Raw genomic sequence first — 27,340 nt, 5'->3', positions numbered from 1 at the left:
ATGGAACCAGCGGAAGTTGGAGGTTACACAGGTGCTGCCATGGCCCTTGGGAGCAGCTGATGGAGCTTCTGGGCTGGATACTTCAGTGCCTCTTGGGCAAATGTAAGGTCAAATGCATTCCCTGTCTGGTACTGTTCCTAATACCGTCTGCTGTTGGAAGGAAGAGAAGTATTGAAATTGCTGCTTTTTCATTATGCCTTGCCTGAAGACAGAGAAAAATGTTTTCTTCCCGCTAAAACCCTGGAGAATTAGAAACCTATAGACTGAGTGAGGATTTGGTCCAATGAATCAGACTGGAAACAGACTGATTTCTGATTAAAGAGTTCAACCCATGGAAACTGAATTATGCATGTTTGTTACAGGAACAGAGAAATGGTCATTGTTTTTAGCCTTAACTCTGGAGATGGTAAGAAGCAGTGAGTTTCCAAGGAGACTGATAAAGCTCCTGTCTAACTGGTGCTAATTACAGTAAGTCGCCTACATACAAACCTTCAACTTGCAGGCTTTCAAAGATGTGGACATGCCTTCATATGCACAGTCACCTAAGTTAGTTCACGTGCCTGGCCTGCATTGTCCTGCGTGTGCATCCTCTACAAGTGGTTGTGCTTTTGCGAGCTTTACTGTATGCGGTACAGAGTACAGTGTCTTTATTTCAAGCCCAGGGTATCCGAAGCAAGCGTCAAAGCTGCAGTGACACAGCTGGTACTGCTAAGAAGTGCCAGGAATTGGAGAACCCGAGAAAGGACGAAGAGGGACAAGAGGAAGAAGTAACTGAAGAGCCGAAGAGATCCATGACTCAAGAAATGGCAAGGGGGTTTTCTTTATTTGAGGAGGCACTATTGGTTTTAAGGCATAGGACTCAAACGTAGAATAGTACACGAAGATTGTAGCAGCCATTCAGGCTCCAATCCAGTGCTACTGTGTAATCTGTGATGAGAGAACAAGAGCTACTCTCCAGACATTCCTGGATTGTCTTTTTGTTGTTGTTGTTCAAGAGGGTAGATAGAACTGAATCTAGCAAGGAGCCAGAAGCTGCGCCATTAATATCAGGCAAGAGTGAAACTGCACGAAAGATCCTTCAGCTCCATTATCTCCCTCCTCCAGTCAGTAAATCTTGCCTTTTCACTCAGTCCCATCCCCTTGATACTTTTCAAGGGACCATACTTTATATGCAATAAATATTTGTATTATAAACCTTTTACAATACAGTACTATATAGCCAATTGTGTTAGTTGGGTACCTAGGGTAACTTTGTTGTACTTGTGAACAAATTGAACTTATGAATGTACTCTCAGAGCAGAGCTTGTTCATATGTAGGGCATTTCTATACAGTGAAGCTCTGTATCATTCAGTGTGAAGCATGAATATGTCTCTGAAACATCAGTTTGTTGCAGCTGGTGGGCCATTTCAAGTAAGGTAGGATAAACCTGGTTTGGATGAGACCTAATGACCTTAGGTCATTGTGATTTCCCCAAGAGTCTTAGTTGTTTTGATGACCTTTTTAATGAAACCAAACAACAACAACAACAAAATCAAAACCACATAATTTCATTTGTAGAGAATTTCAGCATAATTAGAGATGAAATAATGCAGCATCAAATATCTTCCCAGATAAATGAAAAGAGAGCTTTACACAGGAAGTAGAAAAGAAAATGCTAGGCTGTTTTAGATTTTCATGTATGTAACATTCAATGTGGGCTTCTCAGGTGGCTCAGTGGTAAAGAATCTGCCTGCAATGTAGGAGATGCAGGTTCGATCCCTGGGTCAGGAAGATTCCCTAGAGAGGAAATGGCAACCCACTCCAATATTCTTGCTTGGGAAATCTCATGGACAGAGGAGCCTGGCAGGCTACAGTCCATGGGGTCACAAAGAGTGGGACACGACTTAGAACGACAAAAACAAGCACTCACTGTAGTAATAATAGGGTGTGTTTTAGAAACAGCAAGTGACACAATGGGGAAAGATCGCCCAGGGGGAGGCCAGAGTGTATTTTCAGGCCCGTGATGTTCAGGAGCTCCTCAGGCTGCTATGAGGCCTGGCTCAAGTCACTTTCAGCTGCTGCACATGTGTTCCTGGTGGATGGCACCTGCCCAGCACGAGGATGCGCACTTCTGATTAAGTCATCCTGTAGTCCTGCAAGCCCAGCTCTGTGGAAGGGGTCATTTGCGGAGATGAATGACTTATTTCCTAAGTGGTTTCTGTGTGACAGTTGTGCTCATGGCGGGGGTAAGGGCTTCAGAGAAACACCCCATGATTTGAGGCAATTACCCAGCCCAGTGCAAGGCTGGGAAGTGCCAGCACCTGCCAGATGGTGCTGGCAGGAAGCAGGCACCGGTGGGGCCTGGTGGGGATGCTAAGAGTGAGGGCAACGAGCTGCTGTTGGCCCTTGGCCACTTTGCACCTGTTAGCAGAGGGGCTAGACCACTGTGTCATTCACGGGCAGAGGACTGCTTTCTTTGTCACCTTTGAGGTTAATGATATTCTCATCCTCGCACCTGGGGAGGAAAGACAGCCATTCTCATTTCCACCAAAAAAAATAATAATAAAAGCAAGGAAATTCAGGAAATTCCCTTCTGTGACAATGTTGAATGAACAGAGTAAAATGAAGCAAATAGATAATATGATTTGGTTTCCTCTCCTGGAGTCTGACAGGAAATTTGGGAGTTGCTGCCCCAGGGCATCAAGGTGCTCCCCGAGGGGACCATAGAGAAGAAAGAGGTAATTGCTCTGAGTGCCTCTGAAGAGATGTTTTGGGGGCCCCATGGGCTGGGTTACATTCACCTTCCTTCCAGTGTGTGCCCCCATGTCAAGCTGGGAGGCCAGCTTGCAAAACTGAAGATGTCTGAGAAAGGGGTCCCCAGCTGTGGTTTAGAGAAGGAATTCTCACCAAGGGAGTTTGTAGTTACATTTCCAATGAGACAAACGAGAATCAAAAACTAAGCCAAGGGGCTTCATGGTGAAAGAATGTGACCCAGAAAAAGAAGAAAAGAGAAAACAGTTCTAGGCAATGAAGCAGAAAGATTTTCTCCCATGGGAGTCAGGATGAGCCTTTGTGAATTGCGTGCCCCCTGAGGTGATGGAGAAGAACCAAATGCAGAGTCTCCAGGAGAAATGACCTAGGGAATGAGTGAAGTCACACATCTAGAGATCCGTGTTGTGTATAACACTTGTACTGTAGATCTTCAGGGAATAAATGGTGGAATAAAAAGGATGCCCGACACTTGTCATATGGACTATGTCTACTTTGAGCCGCCATAGGAAGGTTATGAGCTTGGAACCCACCGGAGTGGATTCAGGTCCTCGGTTTGAATTCTCACTATGAGATCATCTGGCCTTTCTGAACCTGTGTCCTCAGTGTAGAAGGAGGATAGGGTGAACATTGAAACAAGGCAGGGCACATCAGTGCCCAGGGCAGAGCTGTTCATGTTTCCCCCATTGGCCTTGGGAAGAAGAGACACAGAGGAATCCAGGAAGCCAGTTGTCCTCCTGGAGCAATAATCCAGAGACTTTGCAAATCAGGTCTAAGACCACCACCCTAGGCTTGTCTTAGTCTAGGGTTCTCTAGAAGCTGAGCTAGAGATGAAAACTTGTTTGTTTGGAAATGTCATCTTAGAGAAGCAGAAATGCAGAACAAAAAGTATGAAGCAGAGAAAATCAAAAAGCCACCCCCAGGATGCATAATTATATTGAGTGTTAGATGCCCCCAGACCTGTGAGGGAGTTTACAAGATGCACCTCAGAACTGTCTGCCAGGAGATGAAAGGAGGCTGAGTTTCCTCACTAGCTGTAGATCCCTATTGACCAAGAGTTCAAAAGTCTCTGGCCTTGCTGGGTTGTGCATCTTGAATGCAGGCGGACTCCTGGGACCATGGAGCCACAGATGCTGAAGGCAGGAAGTGAGGGATCCCTTATGAGAGACAGGATGAGGCTGCTGTCCAGGTGCCCCTGTGCAGAGCTCTCCAGGCCTGAAGAGAAAGAAGACTCAAACAGCTAGGGCTGAAATCCAAGGAGGCATTGAGAGGGTTTCAGAGCCTTGCAGAAGAGGGGTGAATACACCAGCTCTCACAAGAATGTCTTTTTTGTCTTTCTGTCTAGAAAGAAGGGGATGAAATAAATCAACAAACAAGCCAGCCTGCCTACCCTTTGACCTTTCAAGTCTATGATTCCCAAAGATAAAAATTACTGAAAATGCCTTGATTAATAAAATGTGAATGGACACAGCAAGTCAGAACAATGGCATTTATTCTCCCGAAGGCAGCTGCCCTATGTAGACAAAATAGGAAGCAAAATAGAGCTATAGTCAGACCCAGCGATAGCTTAGAGAACAGAAGATCCAGCGTAGGCCATTGTGATCAACACAGAAAACAGAGCTCTGAGGAAAAGCTGGTGAGAAGCCAGGTTTATTGATCCTTGGTGCCATGACCATTACTTGGGTCTTAAGTGGTTTGTATAATGATTTAGGAAATCTTATTCAAGGTGAAATGTGAAAAGGGATGCCAGGATGGTTTTATTAGTCCGGAATTTAGAAGCAAAGAAACAACACAGAGTCTTTCAAAGGAGACTTGGCACCAGGCAAAATTATAAAAAGGGTCAGGTTAGTTTTCAGCCCTTCTCTGCCCACCAGTCCCCTGAACACTCCCATGCCCACTTTCCCCACATGGCATTCACCCTTTGGGAACCTAATATCCCCATTGGACTCTCAGGTGCCTCTCAACTGCTGTCAACTGGTCAGTTTGTAACTGATGCTTACCATGGACCAAGAACCTTGCCAAGAGTCGAGTTTGAGACTCATTGTTGTAAATCTTCCCCTGCTGTCATCCTCTGCTGCCCAATTCCCACCCCCAATGGCTAGATCATTTGAAAGATTAACTTATACACACCAGGCCAGACGTCTTTCATGCTGCCTTTCAGAGTCTCTTGGCTTCTCCATCTCCCATTCCAGTTCTACATGAATTTTGGGCAACTTGGTACCGGCCCACGTCTCATCTCCTACCAAAGGCTCCTGTGTTGAAACCACTACAGAACTAACAAGGTGTCCATGCCTAGGAATGGGTTGCATTACAGAAACAAATGTAATCCCACAAAAGAACAAGAGAGAGAGAAGGGAAGCCAGGGACAGAGCCTAAGAGCCGGAGATAGCAGCTGATCTGGGAAGACACACATGAGAAGAAGCGAGAGGTCAGGAGTCAAGCAAGTCAGGAACTGGATAAGAAGGATTAGGAGAAGATTGCATATTAAAAAGCAGAGACATTACTTTGCCAACAAAGGTCTGTCTAGTCAAAGCTATGGTTTTTCCAGTATTCCACGTATGGACGTGAGAGTTGGACTATAAAGAAAGCTGAGCACCAAAGAATTGATGCTTTTGAACTGTGGTGTTGGAGAAAACTCCTGAGAGTTCTTGGACTGCAAGGAGATCAAGCCAGTCAATCCTAAAGGAAATCAGTCCTGAATATTCATTGGAAGGACTGATGCTGAAGTTGAAGCTCCAATACTTTGGCCACCTGATGCAAAGAACTGACTTACTGGAAAAGACCCTGATGCTGGGAAAGATTGAAGGCAAGAGGAGAAGGGGATGACAGAGGATGAGATGGTTGGATGGCATCACCAACTCGATGGACATGAGTTTGAGCAAGCTCCCAGAGTTGGTGGTGGACAGGGAATCCTGGCATGCTGCAGTCCATGGGGTCATAAAGAGTTGGACACGACTGAGCGACTGAACTGAACTGACCAAGGAGAGGACTGAGAAATGGAGAAACCAAAACAAGGATATCAGGAGTTCCTTCCTTGTGGGTGTGGGGCCTCCAGGAAGTAAATCCATTTAGCAAACTTACTTAACGAGGTGGTACTTCAGAAAGGTCACACCTCATAGAGAAAAACAATCGACAATCAAAACATGAAGCCATGATTTGAAAGAAAGTCTAACTAGAGCCTGTCTTCTTTACACTTTATCATTTTTACCTGGTCACTTGGTTTCCCCCTTGTTGTTTATCTATTTCTTATATAGTAGTTTTTATCTGCTAATGCCTAATTCCTAATTTGTGCCTCCATCTTTGGTGACCATAAATTTGTTTTCTATGTCTGTGAGTCTTATTTCTGTTTTGTTAATAAATTCATTTATACTTTTTTTTTAGATTCCATATATATATATATAAGCAATATCATATACATATATCTTCCCCTGTGTAGCTTACTTCATTTAGCATGATAAGTAGTAGTCCATTGTATATATGTGCTGCATCTTTATCCAGTCCTCTGCTGATAGACATTTGGGTTGTTTCCGTGTCTTGGTTATTGTAAATGGTGCTGTTGTGAATATTGGGGTGCAAATACCTTTTCAAAGTAGAGTTTTCTCCAGATATATGCCCAGGAGTTACCACTCACTTGTGTGTGCCCCTTGGGGAGTTTGGGCTTTATTCATTTTAGACAAGATTGTTCTGAATTGATGTTTAAACATGGGGAGAAAAGGTATTGAAAGGACTGGGCAGAAAAATAAAGAGTGGTCCATGGGACCTAGATTGGAAAGAAAGGAAACACAGATAAAAGAATTAGAGAGTGGGAGAAACAGGAGGCCAAAAACAAGGCTGCTGCTGCTGCTAAGTCGCTTCAGTTGTGTCTGGCTCTGTGTGACCCCATAGATGGCAGCCCACCAGGCTCCCCGGTCCCTGGGCTTCTCCAGGCAAGAACACTGGAGTGGGTTGCCATTTCCTTCTCCAATGCGTGAAAGTGAAAAGTGAAAGTGAAGTCACTCAGTCATGTCTGACTCTTAGCGACCCCATGGACTGTAGCCTACCAGGCTCCTCCGTCCATGGGATTTTCCAGGCAAGAGTACTGGAGTGGGGTGCCATTGCCTTCTCCGAAAACAAGGCTAGTGGAAACAATTAAGAGAAAGAATTGCAAGTGAGGACATTTTGGTCAGAGGGGATTGGTGCCATTTTGGTTGGCTTCCAGCCAAAGAACGACCAGGAGTATTTTCAGCCCTGGGTGGAATTTTTAGCCCAGGGTGTAAACTGGTGGAGAAAGCCTTTGACAGAGTTTCCATCCAGCACCCACACCACCTCCATCTCTAACAGGCAGAGGCCTAGGCTCCTCCTCTATATGAGAACACAGATTTCTCAGAAACTGAGTCAGAAAAGTTTTATTTCTTACATCATAGGAAGATATGGTATGCTTATGAGGGTTATTGATTTGTAATTTCATTTCTGGTAATATATTTCTCTGATAGGTATTAGGATAATGCTGTCTGAAATTCAGCTGGAAAGTATTTTTTCCTCTTCTATTTTCTGGAAAAAAGGTTGTATAATATAGGTGCTATATTTTGACTATAAATAAAGGATGAAGATTGTTGCATTAAAATATGCATTTATAGTTTTGTTTAAAAGCAGAAGTTTTATTTTCTTAATCTCTATTCTGGGTGCCTTATTTCTGCTTTGTCGTTGTTTAGTCATTGAGTTGTGCCCAAATCTTTTGGGGCTACGCGGACTGTAGCGCACCAGGCTCCTCTGTCCATGGTATTCTCCAGGCAAGAATATTTGAGGGGGTTGCCATTTCCTCCTCCAGGGGATTTTCCTGCCTGATGGATTGAATCCACATCTCCTGCTCTGGCAGGCAGATTCTTTACCACTGAGCCATCCAGGAAGCCCTATTTTTGCTTCAAGAAAGAGAAATGAATAGCACTGATGTTTAAAAAGCCCTCATGAACCTCAACATGCTAAGTGACCTGGGGACAAGGGAACACTGTGGCAGGTACAAAAGAGGACATGTCTCAGCCCTCATCTGAGACTCTGGACCAAACAGATCCTTCCTGTCTGACTCAGGTCTTAAGATCTCATGTACCTTAAGTGACATGGAAGTTAATGTAAAACCAAAAGTAAGTTTGATCTGAAATCAAAGTTATGTAGCAGTGAATCTTAATATATCATAAAAAAAATTACTTTGGTAAGTACTGAAAATTTTCCTGAACTCATGTTAACGAAAATGATTTGCAGATGGTGATAAAAATATTTTTTCATGAAAATGACAAGTGTATTTTATTTTCCTTGGCATTATCTATTTTAGTTAAAATAGGCTTTTATCTCCACATTTCCCCTCTTAAAATTATTCCTTCGGTAATTCCATTAGACTTTCATAGACTAACATGTTGTTTTCCATTTCTTTCAGTATTGTTTTTTATTCAGAAATAAGTATATTTATATTCCACACGTAAGTGAGGTCATATAACATTTGCCTTTTTGTCTGACTTAACTTCACTCAGTGTGATAGTCTCTAGGTCCATCCGTATTGCTGCAGATGGCATCATTTCATTCTTTTTATGGCTGAATAATACTTGATTGTATATATGTACCATATCTTTCTCCATTCTTCTGTCAGTGGACACTCCGGTTGTTCCATGTCTTGGCTATTATGAATTGTGCTGCTATGAACATTGGGGTGCATGTATCTTTTCAAATTTGAGTTTTTTCTGGATACATGCCCAGGATTGGGATTGCTGAATCATATGGTAACTCTATTTTCAGTTTGTTGAAGACCCTCTGTACTGTTTTCCATAGTAGCTGCCCCAGTTTATATTCCTACCAATGGTGTAGAAGAATTTTCTTTTCTCCTTCTCCTCTTACCCTCTTCATTATTCGTTATTTGTAGACTTTTTGATGATGACCAGTGTAACAAAAACAACAAGGATTTACTGTATAGCACAGGGAACTATACTCAGCATCTTGTAATAACCTATAATGGAAAGGAATATGAGAAAGAATGTGTGTGTGTGTATATATATATATATCTGAATCACTGATGTATTCCTGAAGCTAACACAATATTGTAAATCAACTATAATACAATTAAAATAATAGGATTATATACTCTCTGGTAGTTGTCAAAATAAAACTCTAAGGTGATAATTTAAAAAATATAGATATATTTAACTCTTACTGGGGCAAGAATGAGTATAATGTGAGAGCACCTAGCAGGGAAAACAAAGGTGTGAGTGTACCCTCTGAAGTGTGTCCAGAGTTGCAAAACACAGGATAGTCAGGTTTATTTTTCTTTTCTATGACTTTATTGCAGTGTACTTTACATGCCACAGAATTTACCCATTCTAAGTGTAGTTTTGGAGAAGGCAATGGCACCCCACTCCAGTACTCTTGTCTGGAAAATCCCATGGACGGAGGAGCCTGGTAGGTTGCAGACCATGGGGTCGCGAAGAGTCGGACACGACTGAGCAACTTCACTTTCACTTTTCCCTTTCATGCATTGGAGAAGGAAATGGCAACCCACTCCAGTGTTCTTGCCTGGAGAATCCCAGGAACGGGGGAGCCTGGTGGACTGTCGTCTATGGGGTCGCACAGAGTCAGACACGACTGAAGTGACTTAGCAGCAGCAGCAGCAAGTGTAGTTTGATGAGTTTTAGTAACTTTATACCATTGTGCAAGCTTCATCCAAATCTAGTTTTAGATTATCCATCATCCCCTAAAAATCCCTTCCTGCCTCCAGCCCCAGGCAGCCATTAATCTAGTTCTGGTTTTATAGTCTTATCAGATAAATGAAATCACATATAATCTTTTGCATCTGGTTTCTTTCACTTAGTGTAGTCTTGAGGTTTTGTTGCTCATATCAGTGGCTCATCCTTTGTTACTGCCGGGTAGTTTTCCATTAATGAATATACCTTATTTTGTTTTTCTTTTCACAATTGATGGGACATTTAGATTGTTTCCGAGTTTTGATTATTATAAAAAATGCTGGTATGTCCCTTTGCATTCAAGTTATATATATATATATATATATATATATATATATATATGTTTTCATTACTGTTAAGTAATGAAACTTTGTAAGCAACAGTTAGAACTGGATGTGGACCAACAGACTGGTTCCAAATCAGGAAACGAGTATGTCAAGGTTGTATATTGTCAGCCTGCTTATTTAACTTATATGCAGGGTACATCATGCAAAATGCCGGGTTGAAGCCAGGAGAAATATCAATAACCTCAGATATGCAGATGACACCACCCTTATGGCAGAAAGTGAAGAAGAACTAAAGAGCCTCTTGATGAAAGTGAAAGAGGAGAGTGAAAAAGTTGGCTTAAAACTCAACATTCAGAAAACTAAGATTATGGCCTCTGGTCCTATCACTTCATGGCAAACAGATGGGGAAACAATGAAAACAATGAGAAACTTTATTTTCTTGGGCTCCAAAATCACTGCAGATGGTGACTACAGCGATAAAATTAAAAGACACTGCTCCTTAGAAGAAAAGCTTTGACCAACCTAGACAGCATATTAAAAAGCAGAGACATTTCTTTGCCAACAAGGTCTGTCTAGTCAAAGCTATGGTTTTTCCAGTAGTCATGTATGGATGTGAGACTTGGACTATAAAGAAAGCTGAGTGCCAAAGAATTGATGCTTTTGAACTGTGGTGTTGGAGAAGACTTTTGAGAGTCCCTTAGACAGCAAGGAGATCCAACCAGTCCATCCTAATGGAAATCAGTCCTGAATATTCATTGGAAAGACTGATGCTGAAGCTGAAACCCCAGTACTTTGGCTACCTGATGGGACGAACTGACTCACTGGAAAAGACCCTGATGATGGGAAAGATTGAAGGTGGGAGGAGAAGGGGATGACAGAGGATGAGATGGTTGGATGGCATCACTGACTCGATGGACTTGAGTTTGAGTAAGCTCCAGGAGTTGGTGATGGACAGGGAAGCCTGGCGTGCTGCAGTCCATGGGGTCACAAAGAGTCAGACACGACTGAACTGACTCTTAAGTAAATACCTAGGAGCAGAATTGCTGGGTTTATAATAAATGTGTTTTAAGTTTTAAGAGTTTGCCAGATTACTGTAAAGCCCGAGACTATGAACCACGTGGCGAAGCCATCTGGGCACCCTTACCCTCCGCCTGGGTGCCCCTTCCCAATTTAATCTCTTGCTTTGTATGCCAAAAAAAAAAAAAAAACACACAAGAGAGAGAGAGATTGGCAAATTATCTTCCAAAGTGGCTACCTTTTTACCATCTCACAGCAACGAAGTGAGACAGTAAGCATTCTCCCCATGCTTACCAACACTTGATATGATCCATCTTTTTGAAAATAGCTATTCAAATGGGTGTGGTGGTATCTCTTTTGGTTTAATTTATCTAATGATAAATTATATGAGCATCTTTTCATGTGTTTGTTGGCCATTTGTATATTTTCTTTGGAAAAGTATCTATCCAAACCTTTGCCCAATATTTTTTTTTTACTGTTTGTCTTACTTTTGAGTTGAAGAGTTTTCTTTTTATATGTTGTGGATACAAGTTCTCTACTAGCTTTATGATTTATAAGTATTTTTCTCATAATCTGTGGCTTAGTTTTGTATTTCCTTATTTATGTGTTTTGGAGCAGAAATGTTTATAATTTTGATAATGTTCAAGTTATCATTTATTTCCTTTTATGGTTATGCTTTTAGTATCAGATCTAAAAAATCGAATCCAAGGTCACAAAGCTATTCTCTTACTTGATTAAAATTATTGAATTTCATTCCTTTTAAAATGATCGAGAATGATCTGGATGCCACAACAATGCCTTAGCCATCTGTTTTTTAGTTTTATGCTTTAGTGGTTGTGCTAATGATAGGAATCCAGAGACCAGGTATACTGTTGTCATTTTAAGTAATTATAACTTGGCCCCAGAAGCCTTATATTTTCCATTCTGCTGAGCACTGTTCTCAAAAAGTTCCTTCCTGCCTGTTTTCCATCCATTTCCTTTGACCATCCCAGCCCCAGGCAGCCATTGATCTGGACATAATTAAGTCTCAGATTATTGAGTTAAATTTAATTGAATAGTTCAAAATTTCCTGCACATTTTATTCTTTGCATGAGAAGATGGCACTCTTTTTTAAAAAATTTGTTTGCTTGAATTTATTTTCCTTGCAGTGTTGTGTTGGTTTCTGGTGTACAGCAGAGTGATTCAGTTATATATTATTGTGCCACTCGTGTCAGGTGTATTCTTAATTTTGTAGCCTTGCAAATTAAAATGTTAAGCATCTGATGTAGAGATTACTACATTTACTTCCTTCTCTTGAGAAAAATATACTCATAAACCTTGGTTTGTACTCTTGCAAAGGCCTAGAACACTTTTTAAAAAAATTCTTGAAGGAGACAAAAACCTAAGCTTCGAAAGCCTTCCCAAGATAGGCTAATTGGATATACATAAGGTGCTGACCCTGGCCTAGTGAGTTTTGGCAAAGGGGTGCCCCCAGTGCTTATCAACTTAAACCTGAGCCCACTGACCTGGCAGGCAGAGGGAGGACCTTTAACAGTTTCTTCTGCCTGTGACTGGGCAGCCCCAAGACTCACAGCCAGTACCCCATGAAAGCCGTATTCAGTTGTTCTTTTGTGCTCTGGAATGTCTCTGGGGTCCCTTGGTCTCCAACCTTATTCTCAGTGGACTCCCTTGGTCTCCTCTCTCTTACCTGATTTACCTGATTACTCCCTTGGTCTCCTCTCTCTTGCCTGATTTACCCAGGGTTTTCATCCTAGACTCTGACAACTGTTCTGCCAGCCTTTTGAATTGTTCTCCAAAAGATGTTCCTTCTTGTAATGCTCAGCTTGGCTCCACTGGATGCAGAGATCCAGAAACCACTGTCCAGCGTCAGCCGAGAGCCCCAAGCCTTCTCTCTGAGAAAGCACTGGACACTGATGTGCCTTAGCTGCTTCCATCCTTCTGCCCTTTGTGTGAGAGTGCTCTTTTCTCCATTCCCACCTTGCCTACTTTTATCAGAGCCAGTAACCAGCAGCCTTGTGGAATCTGATGCTTTGCTCTCTTTTTCCATTGTCTGATCTTATTTGTTTTTCCCTTCTGGTGTAGCATCTCAGTGGTTTTACTGTGTTGCTGTGTGCTCAGGCCGGAGAAGGCAATGGCACCCCACTCCAGTACTCTTGCCTGGAAAATCCCATGGACGGAGGAGCCTGGTGGGCTACAGTCCATGGGGTCACTAAGTCGGACACGACTGAGTGACTTCACTTTCACTTTTCACTTTCATGCATTGGAGAAGGAAATGGCAACCCACTCCAGTGTTCTTGCCTGGAGAATCCCAGGGACGGCGGAGCCTGGTGGGCTGCCATCTATGGGGTCACACAGAGTCAGACACGACTGAAGTGACTTAGCAGCAGCAGCAACAGTGTGCTCAGGCACTTCAGCTGTGTCTGATTCTTGGCGACCCTATGAACTGTAACCTGCCAGTCACCTCTGTCCGTGGGATTCTCTAGGCAAGAATCCTGGAGTAGGTTGCCATGCCCTTCTCCAAGAGATCTTTCTGACCCAGGGATCAAACCCACGTTTTCTGCATTGCAGGCATATTCTTTACCCACTGAGCCACTAGGGAAGCCCAATTTGGTGGGCTTTTTATTAGATTCTGCTTTATATCATAGCAGGTGCAGCTCTCAGAATTCAGAGTAGGGCTAGAAGAGACCTTAGAGGTATTCAAAGCATGAGCCTTTATAGAGGGACTTCTATATAAATGTTTTCCTTGAAATAGTTATGATTCCTTTCATGTGCTTAAGAAATTATTTTTCATGGGTATTTTTTTTTTTTGCCCAACTGCTTTGTGAATTACCACAATTTCCACATTTAAAAAAGTGATAATAATCATAGTGTAACTTGGAAATTTCTGACATCTGCATCTTCTTTCATTTTTTTTGTCTTCATCCTCCTATTTCACTTTTCCACGTACTTCCCAACTCTCTTTCCAGAAAGATTACAAATATTTATTTCTAGGAACTCAGTTTACTCGTAAAAATTTTTTTTCATGATTTACTCACCTGAGGAGATGCAAAGAGGCTGTAATTCTAGGTTTAATGTTCCTACTAACCAACTTTGATGCAAACCAGAGACTTTTCTCTCCTGATTCTTCCAGGAAGCTGGAAACTTAGACCAGGAATGCTTTCCTCTTAATGATGCTTCTAACTTGCTCTTTGAGTTGGTATTTCTTCCACACCATAGCAGTGAAATCCCATATTCCTTCTGTGGAGTCCATTTATGTAGTGATAGTAATAGAATATGATCTTTTTATAGAAAAGGTGGTTTCTGAGAAGGCATACACAACAAATTATTCTAGAGCTTTGACTCTTGGCTTGATTGAATCTCACATTGCAGAGAACAATGTTTCTAACACTAATATTTCTGTGTGCTTTGCTTCTATGGACTTCTGAGGAGCCCATAATTTAACTTCCTAGAGACTGAATTCTATTCTAAATGCTCAGAAGGAAGATGCTCTTTGAAGTAAATCTGACAAATTCTCTTGGAAGCCTATGATCATTTGCTGATCATTTTTATAAATGCAGATTTTCACATAGGCTGTTTAAAAGAAAATTAAATGCATCAGGAATTAAATATGAATTACTCCCCTGTTTTGTGGGTAAATTCTTTGTAGTAGAAAATGTATATTAGCAAGTGACTGAAATGTGTTCTTTGTATGAAATAGCCTCTAGCTGGAATGAAGGATTTCCAGCTTATGATAATACACCTTCCCCAGCACCGATAACAAGTGGAAAACACAATTCTTCATGTCATGTCAGACTCCATTTCTCATTTTCACGGTCCCATTGTGATTACACAGAGCTTGGATACCTTGGCAAAACGCATTTGGAAATGTTACTGTGAAGATTATAGTCATCTGTGACACGGCAGGAGGGACAGCCTTAGATGTGATTACTCTGGGTGTTCTGACTGCTCACCCCCATGCCCAGGCCAATGTTTGGGGAAACCCAATAGACAGGAAAGAGCGATTCAGAAATGCAGCTGGACGGAAGGCAGAGGAGGTGGCTGCAGCCAACAAGCACCCACACAGCCCTTGCTCACCACCAAAATCCTGCCCCCTGGCTGATCACTGAGAGCAAACAATAGAACAGTGTAGCATGTCACTTCTGAAACTCTTTCCAGAAAGGGACCTTCAGAATTTACTGTGAACTGAGCATGCTGTCTGTGGCAATGATAGCAGTGCCCTGTAGATATTTGTAGGCACTAGACATTTCCCAGAATCCCTTGTGGTTAGTGTCATTGACTTCTTCTGGTCCATGGGTTAGGAGCAAAAACTGTCAGCATCACCTCTGGGTAGGGGCAGTTAAGAGCAGGAGAGCACAGGGATTCTGAAAGTCACATGTGGAGATGGCAGCCTCAGGGAATGGTGGAGCCTCTGTCAGCCTAGAGCCTCTGTGCCACCCACACTGGGCACGGGCAGGACTCAGGTCTAAAGGGTACTGTTCTAAGCACTGAGACCTCTGAGTTAATTTCTCACAGTGCTTTAGGCTAATTCTCTCTCCAGCTCTTTCTTCTCCCCAAACCCTGACTCCAGGCTATTAGGAGAAGAAAGTACTGAGATTTTGGCCCCTGCTTTGCACCCTCAGTGGCTCATACCATTTAACAACAAGAGCAGTTTGTAAATCCTTCCTTCTTATCTTAGAAATATGACATAAGTTTTTAAAAAGTGGCAAGTCTGCCAGGCCTTCCAAAATGCTATTATCTACTATTAAATGGCTGCCATGTTGCCATATGTTGTTTACTTGACAAATAGATAAGAATACTAATATCCTGCAGGGCCTTTTCTGCTGAAAGTTTTAATAAACTGTTTCTGATCCTTACATCTTCTCAGTGATATTTATAGAAATCTCTGTTTACAAGAAGATAAATAGAGCCAGAACTTGTTTCAGTGACTTGACAAATGTTTCTGAATATATTACTATCAAGGCCCATATTTCAGATTTAATTTTCCAGTTCTCAGACTTCACCCTTAGAGCTATTCCCTACTTTCCATGTTTAAAAATTGGAACTTTGTTTCTGTTTTATAATCTGAAGAAAATCACCTAGGAAGTGGACCTTGCTTTGAAGGAATAGACCTGTCTCTAAGGCCTGCCTTTTTTCTTTTCCTCCCCCTTTTCTTTGATACCCTGTTTAGTAGGAGAATAAGTAGATCCAAGTAGAAGCCAAGATAGAACACTAGCAGATTCTGGTCTGATTCATGAAGATCAGAAGGTAAGAGAGGCAGACCTTCATGGAGCTCCCTCTCATCCTATTCTCTAGCTTAATTTTTGCTTTTATGCATTAGAAATAGATTGATAGAATACCTAAAATACTAAATCAGGCCTTGTTTTTTTTAGTTGCTCAGTCATGTCTGACTCTTTGTGACCCCATGAACTGCAGCGCACCAGACTCCTCCGTCTTTCACCCTCAGTTTGCCCAATTTCATGTCCATTGAGTTAATGATACTATCCAACCACTTCATCCTGTCACTTCCTTTTCCTCTTGCCCTCAATTATTTTAGGGTAAAAAGTTTTCTTTGGAGTCAGTGGTAATTATTTTCTATTTATTGAGTACAAGTTTTGTATGAGAACTATAACAAGTCTGTACTCTTTGGCTGTACATACAAGGAAGCATATAGAGGAATTATGTATTTTTCTAGTGTTCTATCTTGGCTTCTATTTGGATCTACTTATTCTCCTACTAAACAGGGAATCAAAGAAAAGGCGGAGGAAAAGAAAAAAGGTAGGCCTTAGAGACAGGTCTATTCCTTCAAAGCAAGGTCCACTTCCTAGGTGATTTTCTTCAGATTATAAAATTGGATAATAAAATTGGATAATTTTAGAGTCATCACCAGACTATTCATTTAGGATTCCTGTAGCTCCAGCCATGATATTGTAAGGAGATATGTGCACCGGAATCATCAACCCTCTTAAATGGGTATATTAGCACCTTTCTGGTTGCAAGGAACAGTCAGTCTGAGTTTTATTATTTTGGGTATCTGTGGCTATGTAACAAATCACCCCCAAATTTTGTGACTTGAAACAGTTGATGATTTTTTAAATTCTGAGGCTCTGTTAACCTTCAGGTGATTGACATCTGATTGTTCTGTCTCAGATGGTTCTTCTATGTCATGTGGTTTATTCAGCTGCTTTCAGCTGGGAGCTCAGTGGAGCCCAGAAAGTCCAAGATGATCTTTCGTCTATGTAAGGTCTCTTTCCACTCTCTCCTCTCATCATCCATAGTCGAGCTAAGCTTCCCAGAAGGAGCATTACAAGAGGAAAGCCCCAGTGCGCAAGTGCTAATCATACCTCTCAATTTGCATAATCCTTGCTAAAATCTCATTGGCCAAAACACGTCCTGTGACCAAGCCCAGAGTCATTGTGGGAGGGGGCTACACAGAGGGATGGATGCTGGAGGGGTGCTTCCTGGGGGCGAGCGATGTAACAGTCTACCTACCACACTAATGAAGGCTTATTTTAGAATTCACAGGATGGAAGAAAGATGGGAAGATCTTTCAGCCACAACCACTGTTCTGGCAAACCTCACAGAGAATTGGAACATTGTTCGGGATGCCAAGAGTTTTAGAGACCCGGTGATCATAGTACAAATGGAGCAGGTCCTTGTCATCACCTGAGGTGTTCACCAATGCTGCGGGCACTCAGTTGACCATTTCCACTGATTCTGTTACTGCCTACTGGCTTCATTCTGCTCAGGACACCTCATATCCCCTGCTGACTCATGATTTCTCATGCTGCCTTGCCTCTGTGTCATCTTTGACCTTTGTTCCTTCTCCTAACTGTGACTTATTCTCTCTTTCTGCTTCATATTCACTCTCCCCATGACAAAGGAATTTGCTGCCAATTGGTTGGTCACTCTCGAGCCCTCTAAAATCGCCAAGTCATCTCACAGGCACTACATGGCCTTTGGTCAGACACCCACGCCTGATTCTTCTAGCCTCAGTCAGGGTGGTGGGGTCAGTGCAGAAAGACAGACTGTGAGTAGGGCAAGCATTCATTGGGAAGAGTTTCCTCTCTGGTCTGTTTAGTTGAGTGTGATTGGATTTGGAGGTAGGATGAGGAAGGCTTCCTTTGAGAAACTCCCAGGTGATGCTAGTGGTAAAGAACCCACTTGCCAATGCTGGAGATGTAAGAGATGTGGGTTCGATCTCTGGGTTGGAAAAATCCCCTGGAGGAAGGCTTGGCAACCCACTCCAGTATTCTTGCCTGGAGAATCCCCATGGACAGAGGAGCCTGGCTAGCTACAGTCCATGGAGTCACAAAGAGTTGGACATGACTGATCAACTTAGCACACACATGTATACTGTTCCTCTCACTCTACCCATCCTTCCTTTCTCATCAGCTCTCTCTCTGTCACCCCTGAAGCTAATCCTGACAACTGTCACCAGATAATTGGTGGACACATGTGGGACAGGCACCACCATTGGTCAGGGTCACCATTAGTCTCACCCTTACGGACTTTTGTGCATTTGTGTATGTTTGATTTTTTAAACTGAAGTATTAGTTGATCTACAATGTTGTGTTAATTTCTTCTGTACAGCAAAGTGTTTCTGTCATACATATATACGCATGGACTTTTCAGTAAGCACGCTTCATCCTTCATCTTAGCTCTCTCAATCAGATCATTCTCTATTTCCTTTCTTGTAATTTCTGTGCTAAATTTAAAGTAAGGAAGATTGAAAAAGACTATATCCAAATAATTTTATGTGATGTAAATAACTAGATTTTATTGAAAGACTTGCCTATTTTTGATCTAACTTCAATGGCAAAAAGATTTAAAGCTGTTTTCTGTATCTAAGAGCCCCTTAAAATATTGTTTTATGTATTTGTAGACCTCTTTATACATAAAATAGCTCTATAAGAATTCACAAAACTTGGTAATAATAACCTTCCCCAGGGAGAAACTGGGATTGTGTTGCTTACTTTGGATTATATGATCTTTTGTACCTTATGAATGTTGTACCATCTCCTTATATGTTGCATACTTTTTTGAGCCATTTAGCATCTTTTTATTTTTATTTTTTAATTTTTAAAAAAATTTTGTGGCCCCTTTTTGTTATAAATTGAAGTATAGTTGAGTTACTATGTTTCAGGTGTACACATAGTGATTCAGATAGATATAGGTATTAATATACTTTTTTGGATTTTTTTTCCACTATAGATTATAAGATATTGAATATAGTTCGTTCCCTGTGCTACACAGTGGGCTTCCCAGGTGACACTGGTAGTAAAGAATCCGCCTGCCGATGCAGGAGACACAAGAGACGCAGGTTCCATCCCTGGGTTAGGAAGATCCCCTGGAGGAGGGCATGGCAACCCACTCCAGTATTCTTGCCGGGAGAGTCCCCATGGACAGAGAAGCCTGGCGGGCTGCAGTCCCTGGTGTCGTGAAGAGCTGGACATGACTGAACACAACACAATACACACATACATATCACATCTTCCTTATCCATCCATATGTCAGTTGACATTTAGGTTGCTTCCATGTCTTGACTGTTTTGAATAATGCTCCTATGAACATTGAGTTGTATCTGTTTTTTTGAAGTGGAATTTTTGTCTTTTCTGGATATTTACCCAGGAATAGGATTACTGGCTCATATGACAACTCTATTTTTAGTCTTTTAAAGAACCTTCATACTGTTCTCCTTAGTTACATTGCCTACTTTTAAAATTAACTCTCTAAAAGTCTGTCTTGTCTCCATTGTACTAACTTGCGGTTCCTTCAAAAGGTCAGGGCAAGTGTGCAATGCACGTCTAGTGGTCACTATTCACATGCAATCTATTGTGAAGAGGCCCCTGGAGATGTGCTCTAGGAAAATCTTCTGTAGACATTCAGAAACCATTAACACTTGTTTGTTTGTTTTTAACATCAGTGACTAAGTTTGGTAATTCTGTTTGCTTATTGGCTGAGTGCAAAATAAGAGGATATGAGAGGAAGGGATATGCTAGAGGCCTCTCAGGGTATGACAAGCTGGAAGCTCCAGAACTTTTCAGAAGCACTGGAGCTTTGGGTCTGTCACTTTACATATCATGTGTGTCCTTAAGCAAATGACTTTACCATCCTGCATCTCAGATTCCTTATCAGTAAACTGGGAAAGGAAATAGAGTTCTTGTTTGGGGTTATTGGCAAGATGAGATAAGTTAACACATGGAACAAACTCAGTGTGATTCTTGGCACAGAGAAGGTCCCAATGAATAATGGCCCCATGATTTTTTTTCTCTCATCTGTTAAATGGGTAAAATACCTGCTCTCCTATTTTGTATGGTTCTGTGAATACCTAGCAAGATAATCAGTTATAGTGCTCTGAGGAATGGAGATTTGAGCTATTGTCAAGATGTATTCTATCATCTATTATTTGGTTAAAAAGCATCTGTTACTTGTCTTCTATTCCTTCAGTATTATTTCAGGTTCTAGGTACCAGATTCCTTGTAGAGTTTCTATTAAGGGACATCCTTTGGGGCTCAGAAGGAATTATAAACATGTTCCTTTGCTTCACAAGATTTGCCTTGTTATTTGAAGAGATCATTACAGTCTCTAAAGTCACATAATCCAAAACTCCTTTTTTCTAAGGCACATTCATGGTAGTGGAGTTATGTAGGTTTGTATGACTTTGTTGATGTGTTAACTATATGAACTGTTGTTTGTCAATTTCTCTCTAATCTTCCTTCCATAGTCTCAGACTCAAAACTTATGACTGACAAGCACAGGTATGGGCTAGGATTGGGCATTAATATGCTTATTCCTTTTGGTAAGTGTTTAACAAAATATAAAAAATAACCATCCCAATACTACTCAGCTGTAAAAAAAAAAAAAGAAGAACAAAATAATGCCATTTGCAGCAACATAGATGGACCTAGAGATTATCAGGGAGAAGGCAATGGCACCCCACTCCAGTACTCTTGCCTGGAAAATCCCATGGACGGAGGAGCCTGGTGGCTGCAGTCCATGGGGTTGCTAAGAGTCAGACACGACTGGGCGACTTCACTTTCACTTTTCACTTTCATGCATTGGAGGAGGAAATGGCAACCCACTCCAGTGTTCTTGCCTGGAGAGGTGGGGCCTGGTGGGCTGCCATCTATGGGGTCACACAGAGTCGGACACGACTGAAGCGACTTAGCAGCAGCAGCAGCAGCAGCAGAGATTATCATGCTAGGTGAAGTAATCCAAAGACATACAATGTGACATCACTATCACTGATATGTGGAATCTAGAACATCACATAAATGAACTTATGTTTAAAACGGAAACAGACTCACAGACATAGAGAACAGACTTGTGGTTACCTAAGGGGGAAGGGGATGGAGGAGGGATAAATTAGAAGTTTGGAATTAGCAGACACAAACTACTATATATAAAATAGAAAAACAACAGGGTCCTACTATATAGCATAGGAACTATGTCCAGCATCCTGTAATAAACCATAATGGAAAATAATATGAAAAAGAATATTTATATACACACAGATACATATATCAATCACTTTGTGTGTATCAGAAACTGATACAACATTGTAAATGAACTGTACTTCAATTAAGAAACAGTAACCATCCTGAGTTGGCTGCTAAAAAATACCTTTCACAGTCAAGATGATGCCACTTCCAGTTAGCTCTCCACTCAGAGAGGGCGGCCGCTGATGGCTCACCAGAGCAATAATTAGCGTGCCAAAGGGCGTGCAGTCACATAAGCATCTTTGTTTATTGGCTTAGAGAGTAGATCGTGTTACACTGTGCAGTCAGCACTGAACCACCCATGTTGGGATGCTAAAAAGTACAAATAGGCTAGAATGAAGTGGTAAGTAATGCATGGCCTCCTGGTTCTGGTAGAGAACTGCTATTTTTTTTTCATTCAAATTAATTTCATTTCTCATTTGAGAAAAGCAAAGATTTTCTTTTCTTTCTAACGGCAAGACTTCTTAGGTAAGCAACAGGAGTATGAAGCCTTTGTTAAAACGTGTGCTTGTATGATTTAATATGAATTTTATACAAAAGAAATAAGGGAACCTTAAGTTTTCTTTCTTTCTTAATGGTGAAAAGTTTACTAAAGAAGGGAGATTTTTTTTTTCTCTCCTGTTTCAGAGATTCTAAAGGTAACATGTGAAAAGTCACTTTGAATGGAGTTAAATGAAGCAGAATAGTAAAAGGCTTTCCTGTTTATGATTACTCTGGGTCATTTTAACAATATGTAGTTTTAAATATTGGGGTGATTTGTATTCTGAAGATGAACCTATCATCTTTCTCATTCAAGTATGCTTTAAAATGTCTGTGGCAAATATTTTTTTTAAATTACAAACTATGTTGTGCTAGCATGCCCTATAACTTGACTAAACAAGATGCTATTTCAGATGGGGGTTTCATTCATCTTAATGTAATTGCATAAACCATTTAGTTTTGGTTCATGATTCTCACGTAAAAGAGAGTGACCATTGTTCCAAGGTAAACTTCAAGGCAGATGGGCTCCTGGCAGGGCAGGGCTCTGACGTCAGTACTCAGAGTGCAGAAGCAGTGGCTTTCCTCTGTGAGACATGCGAAGTCCATCCCTCTTACAGAGAGAAAGTTCACTTTTCTGTAGCTGTATTTGATTTTCACTGTGACTTTCAGGGACCTAGCGCTGTCCTTAGAGACTGGGTTATTCACCTGTGCTGGCATTCCTAGGAGAAGTCAGTGATTTTCCATGGGCAGGATTCAGAGGATGGGCTGGGCCATTGCTTTGTCCTCCCCAAACAGAACCTACACTGGAGATGATTTTGTGGCTATTGGTTTAAATGAGCTTACAGCTTCTGATGAGAGACTGCATCTTCATTTATTATAGTTCATGACCTCCTCTCATTATGAAGATTTACTCATGTCTCTTTAAGTAAGTGCTGTCTCAATTTTTCTTAAGATTTTTATTTTTTTCTTTATACAACACTGTGATTTAATGTGCAGTATTTTATTCCATATATATTCTGAAAAGATAAGCAGGTTGAATGATACTTTCTTTTATAGGATGTTGTCTAATAGTTTCTCTGTTTTGAAGGATGAATAGTTAAGGCATTCAGGGAAACAAATAATGAATGAAGAGCTTAGAAACTGTATGTAGTTGCTTAAGATCTTATGTGCATTACAATTTATTTGTACAGCTTCTAGAAAGTGTTTTAGTTCTCTGGCATCTATTCCAGGCACTTAAATTGAATAAACTCAGTTAGTTTGACACACAATTCAGGCAGATGTTCCCTTTGTTTTCTCAATGTTTGGTTCTATAGTTTTCTCTCAGTATGTGTAGCATGTATCATTGACTTGTTTTAGGGTCATCTTGCCATTTATGTTTTATTTTCCTTGAAGACTATCTATAAATTCACAACTAGCAGTTCAACAGAAAAAATCATGAAAGACCTAAGTAAATCTGATTAAATAATATAGATCTGCTTTGCATGCACAGAAAGACAGTCTGGTTTATATTTTGGTTAGTAATGGTTGGGTGAGCTTCTCTACCTGCCTCTCAATGTTTAAATCGTGATGTTTATGTATTGTAATATAGAAAGACAAATTTCCTGGATCTTAAATGAAAGCACACAGTATGGATGTTTCATTCATAAAATAATATTTATATATGTATAATGTCTATGTTTGGAATTTTTTGCATTTGTTTAGCATATTTTTATATTTGTTTTGCAAGAAATACACAACTACAGTTATAATCATGTTCAAATCAGAACTCAGTTGCTAGCAAAACACATGTTATCAGCATCACTTCATTTCTCTTTTATACATTTAAGCTCTCTTCCACACACAGACATAATATGCCAACTAATTTGACCAGATTGATAAGAGTTTGGTTTTCAAACCAAGTAGTGTAAATATAGACAGTTATGGTTTCACTCTGTTACCTTTGTAAAAATGCCTCCTCTTCAAGAGGATTTATATAAAGGACTTTTAGAGAAATAGTTTTGTGACTTTTAGACCATAATGCTGAATTGAGTAAGAAACTGAAGAATTCTGGTAGGAAACCAGGGATTCCCAAGTGCTATGATGGTAAAGAATCTGCCTGTCAATGTAGGAGACTCCAGAGACGTGGGTTCAATCCCTGGGTTGGGAAGATCCCCTGGAAGAGGAAATGGCAACCCACTCCAGTATTCTTGCTTGGAATATCCCAAGGACAGAGAAGCCTGGTGGGCTACAGTCCATGGGATCGCAAAGAGTCAGGCATGACTGAGCATGCATGCATGCACATAAGTATAAATATAAATATAGCCTTAGATAGACTGTGGTCAGAGTGCCTCTCTGAATACAACCTCATCTTTCCCCTTTCCCTGCCTTTTTTTTTCTGCCAATATTATTTACTCCTTACCGTATGCCAGACACTGTGATGAGCTCTGGGGACATGATAGGGAACACGGAAGATGTGGTCCCTACTCTTTGGAGGTTTTCAGTTGAGTGGGAAAGATAGACATTTTAAAAATACACAATTACACAAATAATTCAGTAATGAAACTGCATAAATGACCCTAGTTTATAATAATGGCATCTCTCCTACCTTCTTGAGAGAGAGCTATTGGTCACTAGCATCTCTTAGGGAGAAGATTATACCCATCATTTCACGCAGGAGTCTGCTGTCGGACAGAAGCCTGTCTGACATTCTGTGTTTGTGCTCATGTTTTCTTGTGTACGGTAGACACTTTCATGTGCCAGGTACACTATTTTAGGTTATAAAGATGGGAGAGGCACAATCTTTGTCTGAAGTAGTAGGGGAGAGAGCATGCATATCCCCCAAAAGTATATACCTGTATAATAACATGATGAATAAAACAAGGAATTTCAGGGGTTCTCAGAGGATGAAATAAATGACTTTATTTGAGTGGTCAGCTTGTGTTTCCATTTTCAATGATCTATAAAGAAATCCTTTGGACACTGATGAGGAAATTTGGTGGAGAGGACATTCCAGGTAAAAGGAGTAGGATAAACCAAAGCAAGAAGTTGGGAAAACTCAAAGCATATTGAAAGACTGGCCCAAGAAAGAAAAGCAGAATCAGGCAATCAAACTGACAAACAAACAAACAAAAATAATAACTTATGTGGAAATAGGAGGAAATAAGGTTGGTAGGATAAACTCAGACCAGATCATTGAAGTTTTTTATTACCTGTTTAAGGGTATTTGAACTTTATTGGGTAGGTCCATGAGACTACTCTGATGATTTAACCAAAGACCTTTTGAGAAAATTAGTCAGCATTGTTTCAGAGGGTTGCTGCAGTGAGGAAGACCTGAAACTCAGAGCCCAGGCGTGTCTGTTGCCACAGTCCAGGTAAGAGACGGAAAAGGCCAATATTCTTGGTGGTTCTGCCAGTAAATCAGTGTTTGAGGTTTGAAACAAATTGACAACCACACCCTGAACTTTCACAGAGAGAATCTCTGGAAAAGAGAAGCCATTAGGCCTCCCCTTCAAAGTCACACCTTTTAACCGATTTAAAGCTAAGTTTTCTTGCTCTGTTAGAGACATGGTAGCCTCTGATATAAACACAGATATTTAAACTGGGAAAACCAGAAGGATGGCACTAACAGGTTTTGCTTGACATCATTGCAAATATTTCTGACCTAATTTTAGCTGATTTATGAATAAATGATTCTTTCAGTCCTCAGAGTTAAATATTTAAAAGTTAGCTCCCATTTAGAGTTCATGTATAATACAGAACTGATGTTCTGAACTGCAGACTTCCTCTCTTCATTTCCTTCTTTCAAAAAAAAAAAGATTACACTCATTCTTCCTCTATCCTTTTTCAGTTTCCTGCATGAGAATTATTGAAACACTGCACACAAATCTTTTGTGAAAGAAGAAAAGGAAATTCAGCTTGTGGGGCTCAGCAGGAGCTCAGCTAATGCAGCTTAAAATAATGCCGAAAAAGAAGCGCTTATCTGCAGGCAGAGCGCCGCTGATGCTCTTCCTGTGCCAGATGATTAGTGCCCTGGAAGTCCCTCTTGATCGTAAGTATTAACATTGCAAAGCTCTGAGCCCCTGGAGCCAGAACCTCCCCGGCATTTACCATCACTCTGAACAGTGTGGATGGAGGACACGTCTGTGTGATCCTGAAAAGCAAATCAAACAGCACCTGGTGTTTATAAAGAATCAGTCCCTAGGAAAAAAAAGAATCAGACTCTAGAAAAGGCCATCGAATGGGTCAGACACATGGTCCCCTCCCTATCAGTCTTTCCCTCCCTTCAGGTCCTTTTGGTGTACCACTGAGGGGGCTGGCCCAAGAAGGAGTGAAGTGTGAGCTGATCTTCCCAACAGGCAACTTTTTATAGAAGCCATCCTGCAGGAATTGCTTTTGGACACAGGCAGGGAAGGAGAGGGAGGGACGAACTGAGAGAGTAGCGTTGACACGTGTCCACTGCCAGGTGTGAAATAGATAGCTAGAGAGAAGCTGCCGTGTGGCTCAGGGAGGTCGGGGCTCTGTGATGACCTAGAGGGGTGGGATGGGGAAGGAGGCTCAAGAAGGGGGAATATATGTATACATTTAGCTGACTCACGATGTTGTACGGCAGAGACTAACAGAATTGTAAAGCAACTATACGCCAATAAAAAGAATGATCACGGATTACCACCCCCCTCCCCGTTTATCCCCTTCCCACCTCTCCATCTTCTCCCTTCATATGCTGAGAGCAAAATGATCATCTCTCAGCCAACCCCATGCCCCTCCGTATCCCCAGACTACCCACGACTCATTTCTCTTGACTCAGACAAGGCAAAGTTCACTTTGGAGTTTTGAATCTTAAGTATGAGTTTAGAGCTAGAAAATGTGTCTTATCAAAGCCTAGTGAAAGGTCTTTGTTTTAAAAATGGTGATTAAAGACCAAGATGTCAATGTTGAGAATAAAACAAGTCTTCAGCAAAATTGCTATTTAGAATGGAGCAAGTAACAGCTACTATAGGAGCCCACCCTTTCCTCAGTAAAGCACCATATATGCTGCACTCTCCCCGAGCTGGGTGGCGTCTGAAAAATTACAGATAATGCTAAGTGCCAACGGGTTACTTTTCCTGCAATGGAAAGCAGAATTTCAAATCTGGACAATTACTGTACTTCAGAATTGATTTATTCTTTATCCCTAATCTACATGACCTCTTTAAATCCATTAGCTTCTTGAATAGAACATCTGTTTGGCAAGCTTTCCAAGGTGCAAGGAAGATAACACTTTCCTGGGGCAATTCAATTGTTGTTATGTCGTTTTTTTGTTGTTTTTTTTTTTTTAACCAAAGAGATTGCAACTGCCAATGGGAAGAAGAGATGTGATGGGCCCCATGCTTTGTTGACTCCTTTTGCTGTGCATCTTTAAAGTATAAGAAAATGCAACATTCAACTTCTTTTCAAAAGATATTCATTCAGTGACTTTAATTTCAATTAAAAAAAAAAAAGATATGATTGGTTAAGCCCATTGGTGTTTGAATGCCTAAGTAAGCATTTGCCCTAGCAGATATGTAGAAGTGAGAGAAAAGCATTGAGAGAAATGCTTTTGTTCTCTCTTGTGTTAAATATATTCTCCCTTAATCTGACTGCTCAATCTAACAATCAGAGGGAAACAGTCAC

General features: G+C 41.0%; 1 protein-coding gene across 26 annotated transcripts in view; it reads left to right on the top strand.

Moving 5' to 3' along the window:
• NRCAM (neuronal cell adhesion molecule) overlaps positions 1-27,340 on the top strand; it is a 325,353-nt gene that overhangs the window by 205,465 nt on the left and 92,548 nt on the right. For all 26 annotated transcript variants that reach the window (XM_044946603.2, XM_044946617.2, XM_044946605.2 and 23 more), the window contains one exon: positions 25,539-25,739. In XM_044946603.2, the coding sequence (XP_044802538.2) occupies positions 25,634-25,739 (106 nt within the window). In that variant the 5' untranslated portion in view covers positions 25,539-25,633. The remainder of the gene's footprint in view (positions 1-25,538; positions 25,740-27,340) is intronic.

Source organism: Bubalus bubalis, chromosome 8 (genome assembly GCF_019923935.1).
Source record: "Bubalus bubalis isolate 160015118507 breed Murrah chromosome 8, NDDB_SH_1, whole genome shotgun sequence".
Taxonomy (NCBI): Eukaryota; Metazoa; Chordata; class Mammalia; order Artiodactyla; family Bovidae; genus Bubalus; species Bubalus bubalis.
The sequence above is the reverse complement of the archived record's forward strand: the minus strand, read 5'-3'. Positions and strand labels throughout refer to the sequence as shown.